The following is a 25,295-nucleotide window of genomic DNA, read 5'->3' on the forward strand; positions in this document are numbered from 1 at the left end:
TACGTCTTTACTTACTCAGTGTTCACAAAGACATGCAGAGCCATACACCACAGAGCTATGCATTTATGTCATCTTTATGCCTTGCAACTGCGCTCAATTATGAGTCGACCGTTATTTTTATTTATTTTATTTTTTACTGAGACTGAAAGTTGTGTGAGCCATGTTTTCGCTGTGGGCGCCTATGTACACCGTATCATAATTTTCATCCGGCCGATAAATATATCGGCGAAGCCACAACCGTGTGGCAAGCTCTAACCGCCGCCTCACATCCCCGCCAACAGCGCTCACTGTCACCAATGCACTCAGCATTCCTTCATAGGGCAACCAGAAGACGGCCCGTTCCCATCTCGCTCTGTCGCATTCTGCTGATGACACCGTCAAGGCAGCTCACGGCATGTAAACACATCCGGTCCACAGACGCGTTCCCAGAGCTGCAAAGTCGCTGGACTGAGGCTTGAAACCTTGTGTCTATCAATGAGGCCCTTTTTGCAAAGTGGAGCGTGCGAGTTAATAACAAAGATTATCATTGTCAGGCACCATAATAAAAGAATTGCCAATATATATTGACCTGACGGCTTCTGGGAGGCATCAAGATGGGATGGATCGGTGCCTTAAAAAGTATGTAATATTTGATCAGGCCGATGATCAAATATTACAATTTGATCAGGTTGCATGACGCGTTGTTTACATGCTTCTGTGGAAGGCAAACGTTGCAGATTTTTTTCGTCTACGGTATGGCCGGCCCCGTCAATACCGGTGAAGTGCATAGATGACTGTGCTAGGACTACACGACTGCGCAAATATTACGTGCGGATATTGGCGACGGTCAGCTGACGTGCAGTGCCAGTAAATTTCTCGCGACCCAATATCCCACGGTCTAGACCATAACGTGCCGTATTCGCGACGAGCTCGAGCATGGTTTCATTCGGCCTTCTACCAGCCGATTACTGGTCGCGCCTGCAATGCGGGTCACGAGTGCTGCGACGTCATGGCCGTGTGGTCGATGTGGGTTATGTTACGGTTGTATCTGCTCTGCTTCATCCCTTCTGCGCCATTTTGGAAGTTATTTCTCATCTTGGACATTCTGTGCCTTGGACATTCTGTACTTTGGACATTCTGTACCTTGGACATTCTGTACTTCGGCAATTCTGTACCTTGGACATTCTGTACTTCGGACATTCTGTACCTTGGACAACATGAATGCCTCCCGTCGAACGACGAAGTTTGCATGCACGGTGCGCTAGTGAATTTTCGGGCTTTCCGCGATGTGATTCCTCCCGGTCCCAACAGATCAATGGTTAACGCGCCGGATCCGGTGGTGAGAGGTCGTGTGTTTGAAGCCGAGGCAATGTACAGCTTTTCTGTCAGCCTCTCATGGAATATTCTGAATTTTTTGCTAGCAACCAATGCATATCGTTCTCGTAAAGCAACGTACAATTTTTGAGTCTTGGTAAACGAATCCACCGAAATCCATCGAAAAATTGTGTTGTATCAACTATAGCGCATTTACGAAAAGCTGTTTTAGTTGTTTTCCTCTGTGTAAACAAGCCCTCCGCCGTACAAAACACAGCAGTACGGGGCGTACAGCGCGATGTATTCACTCCCAAACCAAGGGTCATCTCCGCAGCCCGTCCGCTCTCACGACCAACGCCGGCCGCTGGGCTGGCGATGACGGCGGACGCGCAGCCCTATGCTATAGCACAGTCGCACATGAAGATGGTCTCAGCGAAAGGTCGTTTTACGTTGGGTGTGTCTAGGTGTGAAGGTCATTGATTGACAGCGCTCCAGTAGAAGAGTCGCGGGAAGCAGCCTTACAAAGATACGGAAAAGAATGTCACGCAGCGTTGTTAAGTGCATTCGCGAGAACATTACGCACATAGATAAGACGGAAGTTACACCTTATTGATCGGAGAAAACCCGGATAAATGGAGTTATGGATGCAGCTGATATTTCGGCAACATGCCTTCATCGAAACGAACAGCAGAAGCGCGTTGCATAGCTTTGAATCCACTCCTGCTCTTTGCTTCGATAAAGACAAGTTGTCGAAACATCAACGTGTCTATGTCCCCATTCTCCTGCATTTTTCTCCGAAGAGTAAGACAAGAATGTCATTGAGAGCGAAGCAACAGCCTTTACACGTCACGAGAATCGTTGGTGCATACGGATGTCCGCAAGACATGAGCCCTGATATCGGGACTACCAAACAGCTCACGGGCACCCACCAAACACCCTCACGCTAACACTGATTCAGTTCAGTTGCGCTGCGGTCGTAACAGTGCTAACAGGACCAGGTGCACTAAAAAAAATGAGAGCCAAGTATACAGCCGCGAGCACAAGGCGCCCGAAGCGAAACTGCCTGACCTCCAGATCCGGCGATCACGTAAAGGCCGACGCCTTGAATGAAGGGCGCCGACAGGATTCCGAGTTACAGACTTCGCACGATCCTTGCAAAATGGCCACTACACGAGATGTTCACCAACAGGCACGAATTCTTCCCGATTCAGCCCAGCCCCGCACGGTCGCACCAGAGGGAATGAACGCCACGGAAACAACTGTAGTACTCTTCGCGACCCTCCCAACCGGGCGGGGAGGGGGAGGGGCAGCGGCGGCGGAGCTGACCGCCAGCGCCGCTCGACGGAGGCCGAGTCCGGCGCCAGCACATGGCAGATGACGCCAGTGATGATGATCCGCGCCGCCCAGCGCCAGGCGAGACCGAGTCTCGAAGCGCCCAATCGACGGTGTCGCCACCTATCTACCCGGCGGGCGGGCATCAGCTGGCGCGGACAGACTTGGCGGCGCTGTCGTCGCCGCGCTCGGCCGGCCGCTTGCTGCGGCTCTTGGCGGCGGGCGGCCGCTGCCGGGGCCCGGCCGAGCCCTCGCCCGGCACGTACCGGTCCAGCGGGTTGGGGATGCGGGTCAGGTCCAGGTCCTGGTCCACCCTGTCCACCACCATCAGCCTGCCGGGCACAGCCGGCGCCGTCACCGGCGCGGCCGCCGTGCTCACCGAGGACACGCTTGGCTAGGAAAGCCCCCATGCTAAGCGGCGTCTTAGAAGTGATCGGCTAATACACAAAGGGGAGTGGACTGGAAGAAGGGCTGATCGCACACACTGGCAGCAAGATCGCATTGAGCAACAAGGTACGCCTCCGGGTCCATCGCTCCGCTGAAATTTTCCCTTCCCGAAGTTTTCAGCACTTATCAGCACGCTCCGGCCTGAGTGCAGTGGGTGGAGGGAAATTATGGTGGAGCATAGGACGTATCACAGAGCACAGGCGAGGGGAGACGTATCGTGCCTCTGATGATACCGCAGCTGGGATAGCCTTATAATGCACCAGACAGGATGGCCTATCATGCACTAACTGGGATGGCCTCTCGATACCCTGGCTGGACATGGTCTCAAGATGTACCAATTGTTGCCTCATGGGACCAGGACCATGGAGGTGCCATGATCCCCAACTGTGATGGCCTCAGTCGTACAACAGCTAGAATGGTGTCATGACACACCAGCTTGGATGACACCATGATACACAGCCATGACACAGGTCTCACGATACACCATCTGGGATGGTTCGTGGTACAACAGCTATTATGGTATCATGATACACCACCTGGGATGGTCTCATGATACACCAGCTGGGGTGGTGCCATGACATGCAGCCATGATAAAGGGTCTCATGATACACCACCTGGGATAGTCTCATGATACACCAGCTCGGCTGGCCTCACGCGACTCACCGCTGCTCCTCGCTGGCCACAAACAAGTCGCCATCCTGGTGTCGCAGCAGGTGAGCACTGTACGCACGCTCGTTGAAGAACACACTCGTGCAGCGGTTGCAGCGGATCACGTCCCTGCAACAGCCAAACGGCTCGAACGGTCTCCAACAGGGGTGGGAGGTCACGGCACACAGCTGCCGGCCCGTGCAGGGGTGAGAGGTCACGGCCGCACGGCTCGGCCCGGGCTCTGAGGGCGGTGTAAATCACGCCACGTCAAAGTCAATTTACACAGCGATTACCCTTCCCCATCTGGATGACGAACGGTCGTTATTTACACAGGCAGGTGATTGCGTGTGGATCACGACATATCTGAGTGGATTTACACAGAGGCCGTCTGATATGTTTATGTAAAGAGGCCGTTCTATCTGGAGGTATCCATGGCCCTATTTGCAGTGCGTCCTTTATGTATCTGGCGGCCACGCTTGCCAGTAGCTAGCCGTGTGCATAATATTATGTGCAGCGTGCTCTCTCAAGGATAGAAGAAATGCATGGCTGAAAATCTAATGCTGTTTTGTGCTGTAGCCCACCAAGTACAAGAGCAGTAACGAACTATACACTAAAGGAACCTCATCTAGAATAATGCTCAACATACTATTTTTCACTTAAGTTTATCGCCAGTCTAGTTTGGAATAAGAACTAATTAAATAAAGAAAAAAATTAACTAACACGGTGATCAGCTGGCTCTAAAGTGTGCGTTGTGAACAGGGCCACTGTTCTTGGACGTCAAACCAGTCGGATATTTTACCTACACATGTTGAGTGGTCACCTCCTGGTGCTAAGGTACTCCATCAGCACCAACTGCACCACTTTTCTATGTTTCGTCTATCTTTTGTTGTTTACCTGTCTCCTTTCAAGCAAACTGGGTAAAGGGGCCGTTGTACCCTACAAAAACGCGTGCTGTAGATTTACAACGCGCGTGCTGTAGATTGTAGATAAACGCGCGTGCTGTAGATTTACAAACACGTCGTCCCGTGGGAGTTCAGCAGGCCCGACCCTACAGGCCCTGAGACCTAGACTGAAAGCCCCCGGGCTCCGGGCGGGACAAATGTGCCGCGTTGGCGGGTCACAAAGTCGCATTTTTCGGCCGAACCTAGTAGTCTGAGCTCATCATTACCTGCGTACCACCCCAGCACAGGCGTTACAGCAGTGGGGAACTGCGAACTGAAGTGGGGCCGAGAGGGAACGCTCACATGAACTTCGGTATCATACCGGTCCGCTCGGCGTGAGCGTCTGCGGAGTGACGTCACGTGCAAGTGGCTTCAAAGCGAGATATTACTTCAAAACTAAACCGCTCACGCCACACTGGCTACTAGTCACTGGCTCCACCGCCGAGTGGCGACACTAGCCACTCTGAAAGTTGTGTGCGTCGATAAATGACGTCATAGTTGCTGTCGCCTCCAGCCGCTCACCCTGGCACGGCGTCGCGGTCCGCCTGGTCGTGGCGGTCCAGGTGGCGGACGAGATTGTATTTAACAGTGTACTCGGTGCCACACAGATGGCAGTAGTAGCAGGAGCGCATCTCGCCCGACTGGCTGACGTCGATCTTCATACTGGGCGGCGGGCAGAACTTAGGCTGGATGATGCTCATCGATCTGGAAAAAAAACAAGCAACTGAGTCACACAGTACCTGATAAAAGCAACCGAGATCCTAAGTTTTCTAGCAGTATGAGTTCAGGAGTTTTTATGCTGACAACTTCGAACTCCCATATGCAATGAGGCACTGGTTTAAAGTCGTTGTGCAATGATAATTGGTTGTTTGTCAATGATGATGATGATTAAGGTTTTAGGGTGCACCGATTTCTGAGGACGTTTTGCGCCCATGACCGCCAACTGGCTACCGAGGTGTATAAACGGCTATAAACCCCACGCTAGTCAAAAATGAGAACAGCTATCCTGTCCCGTGCCAAAGCATGTAAGAATCGTCACCAATAATGTTCCGATAAGGTAAGACCTGCCGCATCACGCCCGAAATAAAGTGCCCTCTCTTCGCTGAACTGTGGGCAAGAGTGAAGAACGTGGCGACGAACCGTAAGTAGCGCATCATAACGAAGACATTTGGGCTGTTCTCCATTGCACAAAAGGTAGCTATATGTTGCGTGCGTGTGGCCAATTCGTCACCTGCTGACAATTACTTCCTTGCGTTCCATCTTGCGTGAGCTTGACGGACGATGGACCCAGCTATGGCTTGATCACCGTTAACTTATTGCTTACAGTGACCTCCCAGCAGTGTTGCCATTTCCCCTTCACAAAGGTCGCAATGGCAGGATACAAGTTTCTTGCCGGCAACGGTAAAGGGCAGGTGCGATGAGCACGCGGCGCCCGTTTTGCGGCCTGCATCAGCACGCTCGTTACCTGCGATACCCATATGATTCGGTATCCAACATAGGACGACAGTTTCCCTGCGAGCTCCAGCGCTGTCAGGCGGACTAAAATATCTTGTACAATGCGACAAAATGAGTTAAAGGCGGTCGGGGCCAACAGGACCTGACCGCCTTTAACCCGGCAACCTGCGCCAGGCATCTGTGGGTTGAGTAACTTTGGTAGGGGTGAACAAATCTGCATGGTGGGATTTGGGAAAATTTGGCGTGTACAATACGCGTGGTGGATGACCCTCGATCACGATCGCTGCTTGAACCAGAGATGTAGTCAGAGATGTGCCCGAGATATGAGTTGATGTTGTCAGATCCTTGGGAGTTGGTTGGAAATCAACGAAATCTCGATGCGAAGCAGAGCTAGAATTGATCCCGCTCCAGCAGAGCCAACCCCGAGGCAGCACATCCGCGAAAGATCAGAAGGGTGCGAGACTTCACTGGTATTTGTCACGTTCCGACTTCTATTCGCTGTGGCGACACCCGCAGTCACGTAGTAAATTTAGACCCGCCACATCAACTATTCCGAAGACACGGCATGATGAAAAACGTGCCTAGCATTGGCGAAATCCATACAGATTCCACCAAACGCTCACATCTCAGATGACATTACGTCAACACTGATTTAACACAGGCTAGACTCACCGTGAATGCACTGAGTTGAAGTGGAAGTCTCTGGCCTTGTTAACGTAGAACACAGCATCACATTCGGTACACGGGGTTTCATTGATGTCGCCCACGTGCTTGTGCGTCTTCACATGTAGATCGAAACTCATCTGAGGACATATTAATGGGGTCTTAAAGGAGCGAACGTTGGTGATCAGAACTGCCTTCCAACTCGCACGACGTGAATCTAAGGGAGACTGCCGGCTTTGGAGACTACCACGGAAATCCTCTACCATGACAACGAAAAATTGACAACGGATAACTTTGGGGGCGGTACTTTTTGGAAGCGCTAGACACTCGCGGCCTAATATGTTCCAGCTCAGTGGCAAGACAAAGGTGAACATCGCGTACTTTCGAGACGCCTCGGTGACATTTTTCGCGGGTAAAGTCTCAGTATTCCTGCTTTCACCCTGTCATCCTTGACATTTCTGAACAGCAACCAAGGTCACACATGGCCTTAAAGATGCTACCCGACTCGATTATTGAAAACGCTATACCCACATCATTGAAAGCCACGTACCTTAAGCGGGAATTGCTGGCCACAGTATGGACAATAGTATTTCGTCATGCTGTTGGGATGGACCTTGAACTTGTGTGTGATGGCGGCGGTCACCGTGGGGAACGTTTCCGCTGAAATCAGACGCATCCACACTCACGACCGGGCGTAGCACACAGGACATGAGGGACGGTGAGTGTAGTTACGGCTCGCGCGTCGCAGCAGTGGAAACTCCAGAGATCAGTAACAGTGAAGGCACAATCACCGGCTCCCGACGCTCGAATTCAGCGCACGCTGCGCATATGGTCCGACGAACATCGCCATCGACACCTCTCCGGGCTCATGGCAGCGCACTCACACCGAGGCGAGAGCACAACACAGCGCGAGACGGAGAGAGAGGGGTACAGATGGAGAGGGATATAGTAGTCAGAGAGAGACGGGGACCTGAGACGGGACGGATACGGAAGACGGAGACGGAGATCGGAGACGGAGAACGGAAGACGGAGACGGAGACTGGAACGGAGAAGAGAGAGAGAGAGAGCGAGAGCGAGAGAGAGAGAGAGAGCGAGAGAGAGAGAGAGAGCAGATGAGAGAGAGAGAGAGAGATAGGAGATAGAGAGAGAGGAGAGCGAGCAGAGACGAGAGAGAGAGAGAGAAGAGAGAGGGGTGGGGCGACGAGGGAGGTGGGCAACAGAGGAGGGGGGAGACCGAGGGAGGGAGGGACGACAGAGGAGGGAGGGCAACGGAGGGAGGGAGGGCGACGGGAGGGAGGGAGGCTGAAGGGACGGCGACGGAGGAAGGGACGGCGACGGAGGAAGGGACGGCGACGGAGGAAGGGACGGCGACGGGAAGGACGGCGGAGGAAGGAACGACGACGGAGGGAGGGACGGCGACGGAGGTAGGGACGGCGACGAGGGAGGAGGAGGGCGACGGAGGGAGGGAGGGCGACGGAGGGAGGGAGGGCGACGGAGGAGGGAGGGCGACGGAGGGCGACGGAGGGAGGGCGACGGAGGGCGACGGAGGGAGGGCGACGGAGGGCGACGGAGGGAGGGCGACGGAGGGCGACGGAGGGAGGGCGACGGAGGGCGACGGAGGGAGGGCGACGGAGAGAGGGCGACGGAGAGAGGGCGACGGAGAGAGAGAGAGGGCGAGGGAGAAAGAGAGGGCGATAGAGAGAGGGCGAGGGAGAGAGGGCGAGGGAGAGAAAGAGGGCGAGGGAGGGAAAGAGGGCGAGGGAGAGCAAGAAGGCGAGAAAGAGAAAGAGGGCGAGGGAGAGAAAGATGGCGAGGGAGAGAGAGGGCCACTCACTGCAGCTATCACACTGCCAGCTGACGTCCTGGGCGGGAGGGGGCGGCGCCGGGCCGCCTGTCTTGCGCGCCACCTCCTGCGCCAGGTAGCCCGGCCGGCGTTGGCGCGGCTTGATCTTGCCGTTTGCGTGGTCCCTGGCAACCGAAAAACAGACCTGGGTCACGGGCCGGCGAGGGATGACACGGCAATTGCCGTCAGCACCAGCTACCAGCCGGCCACACAAGATCTTGTGGCTTCTTCAGGGAACTGGGCCCATCATACAGATTTGCTTAACTCTGTCAATAACACCAAACAAATTCGTAATTCCCTCGACTTGATAAACACATAATTCCTAACATATCTGATGTTCATTCCTACCATTGCACCCTGCCTAGCAATTTTTTATTTAAGAAAAGACACATAAGTACTGTGAGGGTGCTAGAGGTTTACTGTGACATGAAGAGCCAGTGGGTGGCTGTACAGTGAATGTCACAAGAGATGCAAAGAAATATCACGACACTCTATGTGTGTAACTAACAGACATTTCTTTGATTTCCATTAAACCATCACTACAGCAGCCCCGATGAATATAAGTAAAGTCATTTTCAAGTTGTGACAAGGTAAATCATGATAGCTATATGCACAGATTTGCTTTCTGAAAGATGGAACCTTGAGCCCATGAACCTACAGTGATGAAATGGAGGAGATTGAAAGAAAACTGGTGCAGCAAATCTACCATACCAGCATTTTTGGTGACAAGATGCATGAGCCCCTGTCTTCAATTGAGGTTGGTGTAGCCTTTGTACTGCCACATGGCACCATGATGTGATCCTCCATCTGCCTTAACCTCTGACTGGCTTGCAATACACTTAGAAAACAATCACCTGAAGTGTTCCTGAAGCGCTGGCTTCGATTCCATCCGCGCATCGCACAGAACACACTTGTGCTCAGACGATGTCGACGCCATCGCACCTGAAACAGAACACACTTGTGCTCAGACGATGTCGACGCCATCACACCTGAAACAGAACACACTTGTGCTCAAATGATGTTGACGCCATCACACCTGAAACAGAACACACCACCTTTGGTGCGTTGTGCACAGAATCCTGCCACGGTACATGCATAGAGAGACACTAGCTCCATCTGGTTCTGCCTTAGATGTCCATTGAAATCTGGATTAACCCAGACTTTCTGTGTATATTGCCAAAGAAAAAGTTTGGACTTTAGATGATGATTTGTATAGCTTTCTAAGACTAGCAAACAGCATGAAGTGTCAATAGTGGCATGTATATTGCATCCAGTTGAATCTTAAGTTGCATGCCTGGGTTTTAGTGATTTCATATCACCTGACACTTCAGTTGTTGGAAATAAACCAACTGACTGTTACCCAGCAGGGTTCTGTACAAAACACACAAGCAGAAAACGTTTGAAAGCTAAGAGGAACCTTGAAGGTTTTAATAGTTCTGACACAGACTGCAAGGATTGTTTGGCAACTTAAGTGCTTTCAATATGGTAATGAGTAGTCACAGATCCCTGGGTCTGTTGGGAACATGGAATGGTCAAGGGGCCGTGGCAAACCACAGTTTTTAGGCATTTCCCGACTATTTGGGACATTGCGAAAGCTCATCTAAAAGGGTCAGATTGTGGGATATGAATATTTATATTTTTGAAGATATCACTGACAAATGATCATTGATATAAACACAAAACAATATATTTTAACCCAACTTCAGGCTAATGAAGATTTAGCTGTGTCCACACACTGAGAAGCATCCATATGACACATTCTTGCTCACAATTGGGCTGTGACAGTGTGAAAATGATACATCATGAATTGGTTCTTCTAACAGTGGCATGGTCTGCTGGTAATATAACTGGTTCATTTAATTCTGATGGTAGATGTTGGGACTTTGAGGCAATATTCATGCAACATGTAGTTTTATCAATGTATCTTCATTTTCAAGTATGCCTTTAAAGTGCAGTTAACAGGATAAAGTGTATAACCAGGACCACAATGTCAGAGGTAGCTCAGTCTCTGCATTATTCTCCAACCTCTGGAGTGAAATGGCAGATTTGATTCATGTTTATTTTGATCAAGCCTTACAAAAGTTACCACATTCCATGTTTTTCACACAATCAGGTAAAATTCATAATCTCCAAAGCTGCTTGACACCAACCAAAATTGAACAACTCAGATAACATCGCCCTTTGTGGTTTTTATTGTGTGAAACATTGGATAAAACCATATATGTTATGAAAGTAATGAGGTCCTTGATTTGCATGCAGACATGTCTTGAACACCTAAAATGCTGCCACTTTTTTGTTTTATTTGTAGCAGCAAAGTTGGACCAAACAACAGATGTTACAAAAGTACCATTTTCTTGTCCCCCATAAACCCAATGCTTTTGAACAACTTGTGCAATTGTGATGGCATGAAGGGAAATGCATGAAAAGCAAGGATACAGAGTGAATAAAAATGTTAAATTGAAACATTCTATATACTTTGCTTAGGCTATGTTAATAAGCCCAGTCCCCTGTCATACTTAAAAGCTGCAGACCAGGGATTTATTAAGGTATTTCCTTTTGCCCAGTATTCAGACTGGTATATGTGGCTTTCACCCTACAGTGAATAGCCAGTATAGCATGTGAATTTATTACATCTGGAACATGTTACCTAATAAAGTTGTTTCACTGCCATCTCTTTTTGAAGTAATAATATCATATTGACTACAGTGTGATAAACTTTTAACCCATCCCCAGGCAACTTGCATACAATTTTGGGTTCTGCATTTTGAGCATAATTACTACTGCTGTTGAAAGTTACTTGAGTTTCGCATTGTGCATTCTACATTGGCCATGCAGCACTAACCACTTGTAGGATGCAGACTAAACCCCCTACTTTTAGTTGCAATGGACTACTATGTGTTTTAACTATATACAATAGCCACAAAACAGACATGACCCTCAGAGTACTTCAAACTTGATTGGATCTATATATGCCACTTGCCCTACACCCCATTACCAATGTTTTGGTCACTCTTACCTTTGAAAAGAACAGACAGACTTCTGAGTCAGTCAAGGATCTACCAAAGTTCTGTTTCACTAACCTGGATTCTTACAGAAGTCACAACATATAATAGTTCAAAGCCATCACTGTATAACAGTGAGGAAATCCTCACATGAAAAAGCACAACAGGCTTACACAACCAAGGTTGTGTCATAGTCCATTGGGCACAAGCTTTACAAGGCTCAGAGAGGCTTCATGGTGGACTATGATCTTCATGCAAACCAATGCAATTGACATGTAAATGCAACCTGTGACAAGCAGCATGACAAAATTTAATATTTACTTGCAATTATATCATGTAAACCAGATCTCACAGAACATAGTTTTCATTCAGGGATGCAAAACATGTTGTGCTCAAACATAATAATAAATAGCAGTATATGACAGCAAACTTTCATATTTGTCCTCAAGGAGAAAAATACCAATGCAAATGCACAAGATAGGACCAAGCAGCTCCACCCAGGTCAAAAATTTGGATCTGTAAGGGCACATCTCAGAGGTCTCATGCACCCTGTACCTGAATTTTGGACAGTGGCACAAACAAACTGGGAAAAATGACCAAACAGTATTGAATGACAAGCCCTGAGCAATAAACACAATGTGGTACAAAATAAATCGCAATAAGCACGTGGATTATCAATAAGGTTTGGAACAAAGTGTCTTCACTTGGGGTTGAGAGCCCAAGTGTGTTTTTTAGTCTCCATAAACGCATGAAACGCGTCGAAAATGGTATTGTCCAAAAGTTGGCGGGACGAGCGCGCCACACATCCAGTCACTGCGACTGAAAGAGGAGCGCTCAGCGTCGAGTTACAATGAAAGCTTTTCGTCGCGTGGCACACAATAGTTTCATTTCAGCGCATGTCATACGCAGGTCTCACCGTGTTCACCACCACCACAACCTATCACCCAACCACCCGCCACTCACCTCCCCACGAAAACAGTAGCACGCGCGGCACAATCAGACCAAGGTCGTACAGGCTGGTGAAGCCATTTGGGGGTTATCGCATCATCTTACCTCAGCGTTGACGTGACGTCAGTGAAAACAAGCGAAGACTCAAGTGCGTCACGGGTCGTTGAACACGGGGAGTAATGCTGCGAGACAAGTGTACCTAGGACTAAGGGTTTCTCTTTCAAGGAACGTTGCAAGAATACCTGGGAATGATTGGCCAACCTTTCCTTAATATGAACGAAAATAATGTGCTTTTCTCGGAACTTAGTCCCCTTTTTTCTCAACTTTGGAAGATCTGGGGTCGTGGACAGAATAGGGAACTACACCACTGTAACCAGCCGGTATAGAAAGGTGGCAGCTCACTCCGCGATAATGGAAAAAAGTAAAAAGCGTTCGAAACGTTTACAGTTGGGCGCGGCAGGTGTCCTCGTGAGCGTGTGATGCCCATATATGGAGGTACGGAGACAAAATGAGGTAAAAAGGTACCTGAAGACACTGCAGTAACTTCCGGATGGTTTCATGATGGGCTCGTGGTTCTGAACACTTACGGGATTACTTGAGGTACTCACGAGATCGTGGGCGTTCTTCGTAGGCGCTACGCTATTTGCCTGGCGGGTATATTCGTCCACAATGAATTTGGCGTAGGCGCTTAGCGTATCAGGGAAAATCATATCGACATATTGGTATATCAGGGAAAATATAAACTAAACATCATAATCAATTTAAGGAGCAGATTTGGTTGTTCGTGTATCTGCAACTAATTGAGTGGATATTTATGTCGAGGACGCATGGCACAGGGACACAGCCGGACCCGAGACGGTCTCACTAGAATTACTTGCATCGCGACATCATCATCAAACGGGAGGAACCTTTTTTATATTCTGGAGGTTGTCACGACCAAAACACCGTCTCCAGAACTTGTCATACAAGCGACCCTTCATCTCATTTAGAGAGAATTGGTGCCATCAGCGTAAATGGCACACAAAGATGTATACGCGAATTCAAGGGGCCGAAATGCAGGAAGCGTCAGGGTTTTGGAGGTAGGTCAGGTAAATTTTATCGCCTGAGCTCCCCCCCCCCCCCCAACCGATTTTAAACACTGACGCCCAGCACATGAATCCAATAAGCGCCCGCCTCCGGTAGTATCCGGTGTTTGAGCTTCCTGCAATAGCCTTGAAGCCATGCTATTGAGCGGGCACTGCTCCACTTACCGAGCAAGGTTATAAATGTATTTAATACGCTGCTGTGGTTAGACCTCCATTCCCAGAATGGGTGCCCGGCTTTCGACAATGCGAGGTTTTCATGATGAAGCTTCGAATGTGAATGACGGCGAGGGTGACCAACATACTCATGCTGGCCATATTGCCGTCAAGTTGGAACTTTATGCAGAATGACGCGACGACTACCCCCCCCCCCCCCCCGCACAACAAGGCAATTGCGGTTATCTTGGGAGTCTCAGTGTGTCGCCCACTTTCCCATCCACGCGGCTTGCTCCTCTTCCCCCCCCCCCCCCCCCCACATGACATTGTCGTGCGGCAAAGTGCTGCAACACCGCGGACCGTGCACGCTATGGAGCGTGGCTGGGCAGTGGGCCGACGCAAGGAGGGCCAGACGTTGCTGACAGTTCGTGACTGTGCGCGTATGCTTAGAATGTAGACACCGTTGCTGTGTAATCATGTAGCTAGCTGACTCTTCCTGCTATCAAGACTTACTCACAGCATGACGATGCGCGTCTGCGAAAAATAATTTCCACAGCCCAATATATTCTATCAATCAAACCTACATACTTTGCGTGCCTTAAAACGATCAGCCAAGCTACGTGGTGGAGCGTTAGGTCATGAAAACCAAATTATGACACAAACGTGAGTTATGATCAGCGAATTGCGTGGATTATATGGCGAAATATTGTCACACAAGACCAGACCCCTGATACAATGAAATGCATATATAAGAAAACACACCCTGAACACCATCCAAAGCCTTTACAACAGACTCGCCATCGCCGACGTAACTGCATCATTTACCTTCCCAAGGGCTACAAACTACAACGGATGAGCTATTTCTTACAGTGCATGGCACATTCTCAACATACCCTGGTTAAAGTCGCCAACGTCTCAAAACTCAGACCAGCCTGAATGCGTCACGAAGTCGCAGCACGCGTAAGCATGGGGATAACTATTGACGATATGCAGCCCACACGAATAACTGGGCCACAAACGAGTACTGAATAGTTTGACTTCACCTGCTCGATGAGCGACAGGCATAGACGTTGCTTATCCTGGACAGGTTATCAGAGAACATTTCACATTTAGTCCAACGGTCTTCATTCACAGCCCGTATCGCCGCCATTGGTTAATCAAAACGCTGCACATACACTAGTGGCTGGCCTCCCCTGCCAACGCCCCAAAATGACGTCTTCTTCGTCCTTGCTCACAACATACCGCTTCCTTCTGTGACCGTCAAGGATAAGGAGGGGGTGCTCGCAGAGCTGCGCGCATCGGTTTCGGCCAGCGGCGCTGGCGCGGCCGCTCGGGAGCCGGCGCTGTGAGGCGGTGACCTCAGCAGGTGACCTCAGCGGCGCCGGCGACCCCCCCCCCCCCGTCAGATGCGGGGCGTGACGGAACCGTCACGTCACTGTCCGGTGGTGAGCAGCTCCGGGCACTGGTACGGGTAGCCGGTGTTGTAGCCGGCGCGGTCCAGCTTGCGCATGCACGCCTCGAAGTCCTGCTGGCCGAACTGGGTCGGCTTGCCCTCGCGGATGCGGCTCGTGTCCACGCCCTTGTTCTCCTCTTTCATCTGGAGGGTGGGGCAGACACCTCAGACGCAGCCGGAACCTCACTCGGGTCGGCACCCTTGATCTGATGCTCAAGGAAAACTAGCGCGCAAACGAGGGAGTCGGATGTCAGCGAAACGCGCCAAGTGCGTAAAGCATGAAGCCGACATGCTACACCTAGTTTAGCTCCTCTCGAGGCGTTCACGCCTCTCTCGCGTTCTTCTCACACCGTACCTTGGACTTTCGGGGGGGACAGACGGATGCCACCACCGACAGCGGGTGGGGATGATTGGCATAACGGTGGGTGGCGAAGGCGCAGGAGCCCGGCATGCCGCGGTGGCCTCGTCGCCGTCGGTGCTGAAGGCCGGCCGCGACCTGTCCAGCGGACATCTGACCTTGAGCATGTTCTCGAAGGCGATGCTGGGCACTTGAACAAGCCCGTCCTCGCCGGCGGACATCATGGCCACCTGCGACTGGCAGGCCAGCATGAAGAAGTCCAACAGCAGGTACGCCTCCTCCACCGTGCTGCCGCACACCACCACGCCGTGGTTGCGCAGAATGAGCACCTGTCGGCGGGAGAGGTCGAAGCCGGCCGTCAGCGGCGTCAGCCGTTCCGCACACGCTGACAAATACGGCACTGTTACACCCTGACAGGAGAACCCAGCCGGCAACACGCGGGAAAGAAACTGGTCCAACAACAATTTTGCATTTATTCTTAGTGTGCTGAACAGTATGGTAGCTTATAGTGTTTTCTATGCCAGAGAAACGCCGAATGCTGGAAACATTCCAAAATTACGCGCTCTCTGTGGCCGTAGGTACCCGCGTTCCAAAACGCCCGTTCTAAGCCTAAAAGTTTGCAGGCGCAGACAAAAAGATGTAAGAAAAAAGCTGCATGTTAGCAAGAGTAGTACGCCACAACTTTCTACAAACCTAACTCAAAATGTTTTAGGGAGAACTCGACCGCTGTAATAAATGACCCCGAAATAGGCTGCCACTTAAGTACCCGGCATCGCCACACATTGTTGGAACAAAAAATCGTGACAGCCCTGGTTGACTCTTCCCACCGGCAACACAACCGACGTGCGCTAAGGACCGTAAGTTCGGTCGGTTGCGCGTGCAAATTATAGCAATTCCTTGATGCTGTGCGATATCAACTTGGCGCTGAGATTTGCGACCGTGCCGCAGGTCTGGCGGCCACGCATCATCTAACATCAGGCGGCCGACCGGCCCTCGCCTTGTTCTTTTCGCCCAGGTTCTGCTGGATATCCTTCTTTTCAGACTCGTGGATGAGGATCCCCTGGTAGTCGTGGTAGCTGACGCCAGCGAAGCCGTGGATCACCAGCGCCTCTTGTGTGACCGGCATGAGGCCGCACTCCATCGTGGCCACCTGGAACGATACCATTGGCTCAGGGCACCACCCCGGTCAGACGCCTCACTGCGGCGCAGTCTGCAGCAGGGTCAGCCCAGGGTACCAGAGATGTCACTTCTTTACAAAAAGATGTCTAAGGCCCAATTTGACTGCAGAGAACACTTCCATTTCTGCTGAACTGGCCTGACCTTTCGCATCCTGTCCATATCGGTCCGCAGGGGTCACTAAAATGCGTTGATGTTGTGTCAGTCTCTCATCGAAGACATCCCTTGATGGCGGCGAAACTGAATATGACGCTGTGACGAAGCCTAAACCCAAAACGGACCTCAGCACGGATCAGTCTCCGACTGTGACCGGCGTCATATTTCAGGTGGGGTGACCTCAAGGTGGTGGTGCTGAGCAAAGCGCTTGACCGAGGGCTGCATACCCTCACGCAGGGGGTGGAACAGCACCCTTGGGCCAATGCACAGCCTATCCAATGGGAGGTCCTCAGACACAGAGACATGGGGACACGGAGAGGCAATACAGACACAGAAACAAAGGGACACGGAGAGGCAACAGATGCAGAGATGAACGGCAGGGCACAGCCAGACGGGCAGACCGACAAACAGCAGGAGGCAGGGACAGAGATAGAAGCAGATACAGAGCTAGGGGCAAACTTGGGCAGAGGAAAGTGGAGAGACAAAGAACCGTGATGAAGATGGAGGGAGACAGGGTGAGACAGCGAGCCCGCGACACAGCAAAACAGCAAAAGAGTGGAGGAGGGAAAGAGAGAGATGACAGTACTGACCGCCACGGCCTCAGGCAGGTGGACGTGCAGCGCGCAGAGCAGGTCGGGTCGCGTCTCGTGGATGGCCGAGTGCAGCACGTAGCCGGCCAGGTTGATGCCGGCCGGGCTTGAGCCCTGGTCCAGCACCGTGCCCGCCAAGTCGACCTTCACCAGGTTGGAGGCCGTCACCTCGTCATACAGCAGGCCGAACGGGTTCACCAGGAACTCCTCGTCGGTCGCGCTGATGCGTGCCTGCCGACCGCTTGGAAACGTCACGCGACGAATTTCCAACTTTTCATCGTAAAGTGGGATGGAAAAGGTCGAATGAAAAAGGTCGAACGAAAAAAGTTGAGGGACGAAAGGTCCACAGAGTTTAAAAGTAGACGGAACAAATCGAATGGAAAAAGTCAACGAAAAAATTAGAACAAAGAAAAGTTGGCAGGGATTAAAAGCGACAAGGATAAAGTGGAATCTGAAAAAATCGAAGGGCAAAAAGTTGACCGGGACTAAAGGAGGCAGGAATAATATTAGAACAGGAAAAGTCTTAGGACGAAAACTTCCAAGGATAAAAGGCAAAAAGGGAAAAAGACGAAATGGAAAAAGCGCAAGGACAAAACATCCGCAGGGATAAAAATAAAACACAATCAAAAGGCGAAAAGCCCAAAGGGACAAAAGCCGACAGGAAGTCCACGAGACACTGATGAGTGCTTATGATGACACAATGGTTACCATAAGCACATCTTGAAACGCCGTGTTCGCTCTATGACGCCGTTAAAAGGGAGTATGCCACCTTTCTTGTACTTTTCACTTATTACTAGATCATACGCGTCCGATTCGATCAGTGATACCAGTTTCCTCGAAATCCTTTTGAACGGCCCATAATTTCCACTTGAGGTAACTGCTCAAGGGGAAGAAATTTCATTGCACTCTCCGCACACCACAGCGAAGGTAGTACGTTTCATTCGCCTTGCTTTTTACAACGTGTTCCGTCATGTCTGCAACACACTAATTTGCCAAAATGCTTGCACGATCGATGCTACGAAAGCTTGAGGCACTCTGTTCCGAGAAGAAGAAAAAACATACATGCAAACATGAACCCATAATCCCGCAAACTCAACGAAAGCCAGGGTTATGCCCTGGCTTTGAATTTTCCGCTGTGCCGTTAACCAAAGTAAGCCTTTTCGAAGCGCACTGCAGGCTTTCAGAAACGGATTATTACATAGTCTGTGGTAACGCGCTGATCGGAACTCAAACCAATGCGCTTTTCGGTAAATGGTCCTTGCCGTCCGTGGTGCTAATCACATTCATTTGTATTGACGCTATTCACACCAGAAGAGGTGCCACTTTTAAGCCCGTAGGCTCGCAATGTGCGATAACAATAGCTCAAAACCGGCACCTCTAAGCGGTAACAGCTGGCAACGGCCCTCAGTAGATCACCCCGTCGTCATGATGGCGGCGGTCGCGACAACTACAGCTGTTGCGGACTCGGGATGCACTCCGGGGCTATCAAAAAAGGAAGAAATTGAGTGACGCTCAAACCGCCGTTCGCTTTGTTTGAGCGGCGTTCCAGACAATTGACAGCGCAACTTGGACTCGAAATGTCAAAATAATCAAAATGTATATCCTTATTGTGTATTGACGGCGCTCTGGTGGCGCCACCCAGTGCCATTGTTAGACTAAATGGCTTGATGGCTTCACCAGTCTGCTTTTGATATATGCCCGAGAGGTGGAGCACTCCCTTTAACCATGGATGAAATACCACTTTAATGAAATACTATGCTGAAATACCACAAGGATGAAATACTCCTACAAATTCTACTACAATGTGTTATCCATGCCTTAAACGTACCTCGCGGTAAACTGAGTGTCAATGACTTGGCATAGGAACTCTGAACTCATGATGCCGAATGCAGGGATAACTCCTTTTCTGTTGGGGGGGGGGGGGGGCTCAGCCCCCTTGATTTCCAGCTAAGTCGAACAAGAACTAGATCTACGAGCTGAAAGCGAACGGCGGTTTAAGACCGACAAAGCATGATTTTGTAAAACTCAGGTGGTGACATTCATGGTCATCTTAAACACGAAATAGTGAAATGCATCAAGACACAGCCAACACGGCAATTTTTAGCAAAATAGACAAAACAATGATATTGGCATGGTGCGGTACAGACATAAAGAATCATCCAAATATTGTGGAAATCTTGAAAGCACCATCATCAGTAAGGACTGAGTATGGAGGAGAATAGTGAACAGGTCCCGTCGGATTTCGCCCGGCTCCGTCCGGTATCGTCCAGTTACGTTCAGCTCCATCTGGTACGGTCCGGTTCCGTCCGGTTTTGTTCGGTCCCGTCCATTCCCGTCTGGTTCCTTTCGACCACAACCGGTGACGTCCGATCCTGTCTAACCGCGTCCGGTCGCGCGTGGTCCTTCCAAGTGCCGTCCGGTTTGGCCCGGCCCCGTTCCATCTGGTCCCATCTGGTCTCGTCCAGTTCTATCCAATTGGTCCTATCTCGCCTGTTCTCGTCTGGTCCCTCCTCGTGGGCAAGGTCCCGTACGATCCCGCCTGCTCCCGTCCGTTCCCGTTAACTCCCATCCATCCCGTCAGTCCGTTCCAGTCCCATCCAGCCTCATCCAGTCCCATCTGCTTCTCCCGTGGCCACAGCTTTATCCACCTCTCATACCACGTGTCAAATCCTGATGACCCTTTTATTTTAAATCATTATGACCACTAGTGTTAACTTATCTGACTTCACCTTTACCCACGTAGATGTTCTGCTTTTATGCTTATTTCGTTGCTGCTTTTATCTCCGTTGACTTTGTGTGGTTCGACTTTTCCCGACTGGCTTTTATCACTATCCACTTGCATCCCTTCCGACTTGTTCCGTATGATTTTTTCCATTCGAGCTTTGGTCCGGGACGCCGTCGGTCGGCACACGCTGAGCCCAGAGCGTCACGGCCATACGGCAGCTCAGTAGCCGAGGCCTGAGGCGGGAGCGACCAATCACTCTTGCACAGGCCGCATTACCGATCAACACCGCAAACTAGTGAAGATTACCGCGCCGCAGACGTCATTACGTTGCTGCGCACAGGGCGGGCAAACCACTGTTACGCCTGGCAACAGGATAAAACGTAACTTTTCAGTGATCGGTGTGATCATTTTTATGTAAACATAAGGTAAGAATTTAACAGTACACGCGGCCAGAAGACAACCGTGAGGCATGAAGATGACTCAGAGAGTGCTCCGCCGGCAAGCTATCGCCGCCGCCCACCGTGATGTGATTGTAGATGCCCATGCTCCAGCCTCGGGCGTCCACCAGCCGGTAGAGGGCAGCCAGCTTGCAGCGCGTGGCCGCCTCTTCCGCCGAGTACTTGGAGCCGGTGCTGATGTCATTGACGGGTATCGGTCTCGCACCTGCCGTGACCGCGCGGGCGTTGACATGTCTCGGAGCGTCCAGCGTCTCGAGTTTCTTGGCATTCAGTACAACAGTGGACAGTTCAGTTCCGGCCCAAACCATTTCGGTTACTACGGCAGTGATGCAGTCAGGAGTTCGCCCAGGAGGGACCAAACTGGGCATTTCGGTTAAAAGGATCCGCTTTGTCTCCATAAGGGCTCTGTTTTGGGATGGATTCGGGACCGTTTTAGGTTTGGGATTTCATTTCCATGCCCCAAAGGCCAGTGCCCGATGTTTAAAAAGCCCTGCAAGCGTCTCAATTGCCAAAAAGCATTGGGTTCTCCGGGGGCCTCGTCCCCAAAAGCCACCCATCCCCTGCAACACCCTGGCCTATAGCATCCCCGAATTGGATGATTCGGATGATTGTCATTTGGATGGATAATTATCATTTCACGTGATCCTGGTTTCATGGCGATACATTTCTAGTTTAAGCATTTGGCTGATGTTGGTAAAGGATTACTTCAGAAAACTTCATCACAACACACAAATCTGCACACGTAAAATACCCCCCCTAAATAATATGCATTTCACAGCATTTTTAATTCCATCTCTTTGAACCACTTTTCGGGCTTATGTAGAAAGGACGCAGCCGACTGAAGCTGTTTGTAGGAGATCCTCACCTCCCAGACCGCCGAAGCAGCGCGCCGACTTCGTGAGCTGAGCCGCCCGGCAAAATGGCCGCCGGTCGCCGGTCCGCAGCAGGGAGCACAGAGAGCGCAACATCAGTGGGCCGGTTACAGATTCCTACAAACGGAGACGGCGCATCAACTGTAGACAGCCCGGCAGCTTGGTGCGTCCTGACTCTGGGCAGGTGCCAGGCCGGTCGACTGAGTCGGCCGCGCAAGGTCGGCGCGGTAAGGCCGGTGGTGAGCCGCTATCTCGAGAGATAGCTTTAATCGTGCATCTCTGAGCCGGGCACTTCAGCGAGCTGAACAATGCTTCGACAAAACAGCGATGAAACAACAGAAACCTTCAATACCCAAGTTCTTCTTCAGTACGATAACTACGCTACTAAGAAGATTATCATATTATATATCATTTTCCATCAAGGTTAACGGTTTTAACATGTTAAAATATGTCACGGGGTCCAAATCGCGTATCAACACTACTACATATGTGTGAATTAGTACAAAATCCAATTGTTGACCAGTCGAGAACACCAGCGAAACTTCCTTCAAATTCCATGGGCCCGACGACCATTTTGCCTCGGACATAGCGGGTTTTGCAATGTTCTGTCTCCCGTTCGCCTAGTTATAGTGATTTGGCTCCTCGATTGACGCACTTTTACATGGATGCGTTCAGCTGGTTTACAATGCCTTGCAATTTTTTTCGATGACCTAGTCCCAAGCTGAGCGAGCTGAGACAAACATATGTCGTACCGAGGTTCCTCGAAATGCATACCGAGCTCCACTCGCTGTCCAAACATCATGAAATAGATAAGTGGGCGTTCACTAATCTTGAATAACTTCCTATCACATTGCGAAAAAATTGTCTTGTTTATAGATGTAAGTTACAAATAAGTGCCTCCAAGGAGATCTCATCTCGTAAGTAAAACTTTCATGGACTTTCAGTTTTCAGTTTTTCAACTTTGATGGTATTCAGTTTTTAAATCGAACAGGTGTCAAGTTAGCGGCACGTTCATATTGAAATTAGTTTCTAGTGTCAATTCCGCTTCAAACTGTTAATTGGTTGACACGCACCCGGGTGGCCGGCTGGATACCCTTCGCTCGGGCGGGGGTGGGGGGTCAATTTGACCCTCCTGAGATGTCGGGAACTAAGGAAGCCAGATACACCAAATTTACAGGGTATATTGACCTGTATGTGAACTCAATTGGGGTGAAGTTTCGGCTTCCTAGGTCACGGTCTTTGGGTCAAATAAAATCAACAAGGTCAAATTCCAGGTTGGTCCCCAAAGTGCCCCCAGAACCCAGATAACCGTTTAAAAGCAAAGGGGCACATGCTCATTTAAGGTCAGTGAACTTTTTGACCGTTTGAAGGTCATGGTGACCAAAATCATGCAAGATTTCTCTGAGTTTTGCATTTGAATACGCGACAAAGATTACGCTAGGTAGCATGTTCTTAAAACAAAATGTTGACCTGGGCCATTTTATGTCAATGACCTTTTCTGACCTCTAAGAAGTCCATGGAAGATGTATAATGCGGTTGCTGCTATGAATACATTCGAAATGAGCACCAGAAACCATCCCATACAGCCCTAGAGTAATAAAACAGGTTGTCTTCGACCTTGGTCTGACCTTTATACATGAGCTTAGGTCAATGTTATTTGCTCATTCAACTGTCGTGTTGCCTAAAAAACATCTCAGAGATGTATGACCTCGTCTGACACTCCGTTATTGCATCAGATTGAACGAATTCCTAGAAATTGACTTCGCTGAACCCATGGCCTAACTTTGACCTGCCATAGGTCAACGACCTTACATGGTGCATCTAATTTTTTAATGCCAAGCGATCCGCTATTAATTGTCTACAGTTGAGCAAAATTTGACGCGGCTACGCCGCGTCGTTCCAAAACCATTCTGGAAAAACTTCGGGGGGGTCAATTTGACCCCCCATCCAATCGCGCCTTGGTCGTCTGCAAATCACGACAATGGACCCGTTTTGCTCGCCACAAACGGTTTGATTTCCAGGGGTCAAAGCAAAGAGTCAAGCAGCAACAATATGACATGAACCCTTGTCCCGATTCGCTGTTTCCATGACGCGGACTGTTAAGGTCTAAGCAAGAAGGGTGATTTCAAGGTGTGAAGATATAGCTTAGCGGAAAACACCAGCGGATTGATGTCAGCAAGACCTCGTGATTGGTGCTGGTTTTTATGTTGTTCAGTTAATAATTGACCTTTTATGTCACGTCAGGGGTCACAATTTCGAGAAAATGGCACGTTTTTAGCTTCACATCACACAGACAGGACCGTGCCTCGTAGCGACGCAAAACCAAGGTAGGCGTGCTCCTCGTTCTCTTCTGAGAACAGTGATTCACAATTGTCAGTTGTATCATTTTAAATGTAATCACATGTATGCAATGTGTTGCCGTGATGCAATGTCGTCAAGATATTATCATAAAATGATGCATATGTTTGCGTGTGTTGAGGACATATCTATGACATATGGCTCCGTTGATGTAACAATGTCTGCCCACCGCGCACACGACGCGCATCGTCAGTTGCCATCCACCACCCGCACCGGCCGTAGATCGCCGTGCGGTGTTCTTTTATTCCACTGCTGCTCCGAAACCAGAAAACCTAGGAGCACGGTATGGCGTCCAAACACGAGCCATGGAAGTCCCATACGCTGTTAAAAATTGGGCATGATTGCACAACATGCCGGAAAGGAGTCCTCAAAAAATATGACTTGCATCGACTCCTATCAGGGTGCAGGTTGGAACTAACTGCAAAAGAAAGAACCCATATGAAAGTCAGGTGTAACCATTCCAGCCCAGGACAGCACTGTCAAGGTCAATTTTCAAGATCACATTCGAGAGCAAAAGGTCAGGATAGCGCATTAATGCCACTGCATTAGACAAAAAGATGCAAATCAAGATCATCTGCACGCCAGGTATCACTTTCAACCCAGGCTGCCATAACTTTGTAGATCAAGGTTAAATATTAAGAGTGACGTCCAATCTACAACAGGGTGGCGCCGCACTCGATGCTGTATGGGACCGATCTCTTCAAACCGGGTGTCATTGGAAAGCCAGACATGTAACCATTTCATCCTGATCTATCAGAATGCAAACCTCCAACGTCCATTGCTTCGTTCGGAAAGCCCGGCTCACAAAATGCCAGGGTCAAAGGACGGGGTGGCGCTGCTCTGCCTATTGACACTGATCTATATAAATCAGATGCCATTTTAAAACCAGATATCCCTTCCAGAATGGGCTATTGAACATGCCACACTTAGATCGTTTGCGCGTCCCAAAAGCGCTCAATTCAAAATGCCAGGGAGAAATGAGGAGGTTGAGCCAGAAAACCTCCATTCAAGCGCTTTTGTGAAGCCTTGAATGGAATTTTTGCCTAGACCTCAATGACTAGCAAAGCAAGCATACCAGTCCCATACAGTGGCTCCACAACGCACCCCGGCCTTTGACCTCAAAATTATGCGCTTTTTTCTTTTACAGGAACAATTGATTAATCTCCAAGGGTGGCAATCCGATTAAACACGCTGAAGTGGATGCAAATAGGTTCAATTAAATTTTAACACTCGCTAAGATGCGACCATCATCTTGCAAAACAAGAAATTAGGGATAAGTACGTGAAACGCAGGATATTAGGAACACTGACCACATCACATACCAAACCCACAGGTCTAT

The 25,295-nt window shown here is 50.0% G+C and overlaps 2 protein-coding genes across 3 annotated transcripts in view; both read right to left on the reverse strand.

Moving 5' to 3' along the window:
• Positions 1-1,573: 1,573 nt before the first annotated feature.
• LOC119090464 (zinc finger protein 574) lies at positions 1,574-12,618 on the reverse strand. The gene is made up of 8 exons (XM_037213276.1): positions 12,588-12,618; positions 9,477-9,564; positions 8,614-8,747; positions 7,330-7,439; positions 6,789-6,919; positions 5,184-5,366; positions 3,736-3,849; positions 1,574-2,957 (listed from the first exon to the last, which is right to left on the reverse strand). The coding sequence occupies exons 2-8, from the start codon at positions 9,557-9,559 to the stop codon at positions 2,771-2,773; spliced, it is 942 nt and encodes a 313-aa protein (XP_037069171.1). The 5' UTR covers positions 9,560-9,564; positions 12,588-12,618; the 3' UTR covers positions 1,574-2,770.
• Positions 12,619-14,354: 1,736 nt separating this feature from the next.
• LOC119090538 (alpha-adducin) overlaps positions 14,355-25,295 on the reverse strand; it is an 11,433-nt gene continuing 492 nt past the window's right edge. The window contains exons 2-7 of one of the 2 annotated variants that reach the window (XM_037213355.1): positions 21,592-21,715; positions 20,789-20,931; positions 17,544-17,774; positions 16,619-16,771; positions 15,780-15,950; positions 14,355-15,407 (exon numbers count right to left, since the gene is read on the reverse strand). In XM_037213355.1, coding sequence (XP_037069250.1) covers positions 15,243-15,407; positions 15,780-15,950; positions 16,619-16,771; positions 17,544-17,774; positions 20,789-20,931; positions 21,592-21,694 — 966 coding nt within the window. In that variant the 5' untranslated portion in view covers positions 21,695-21,715 and the 3' untranslated portion in view covers positions 14,355-15,242. Of the gene's footprint in view, positions 15,408-15,779; positions 15,951-16,618; positions 16,772-17,543; positions 17,775-20,788; positions 20,932-21,591; positions 21,798-25,295 lie in introns of those variants that run through there. The other variant, XM_037213356.1, reaches the window with a different exon arrangement.

Source organism: Pollicipes pollicipes, unplaced genomic scaffold (genome assembly GCF_011947565.3).
Source record: "Pollicipes pollicipes isolate AB1234 unplaced genomic scaffold, Ppol_2.1 Scaffold_3087;HRSCAF=3621_pilon_pilon_pilon, whole genome shotgun sequence".
Lineage (NCBI taxonomy): Eukaryota > Metazoa > Arthropoda > Thecostraca > Pollicipedomorpha > Pollicipedidae > Pollicipes > Pollicipes pollicipes.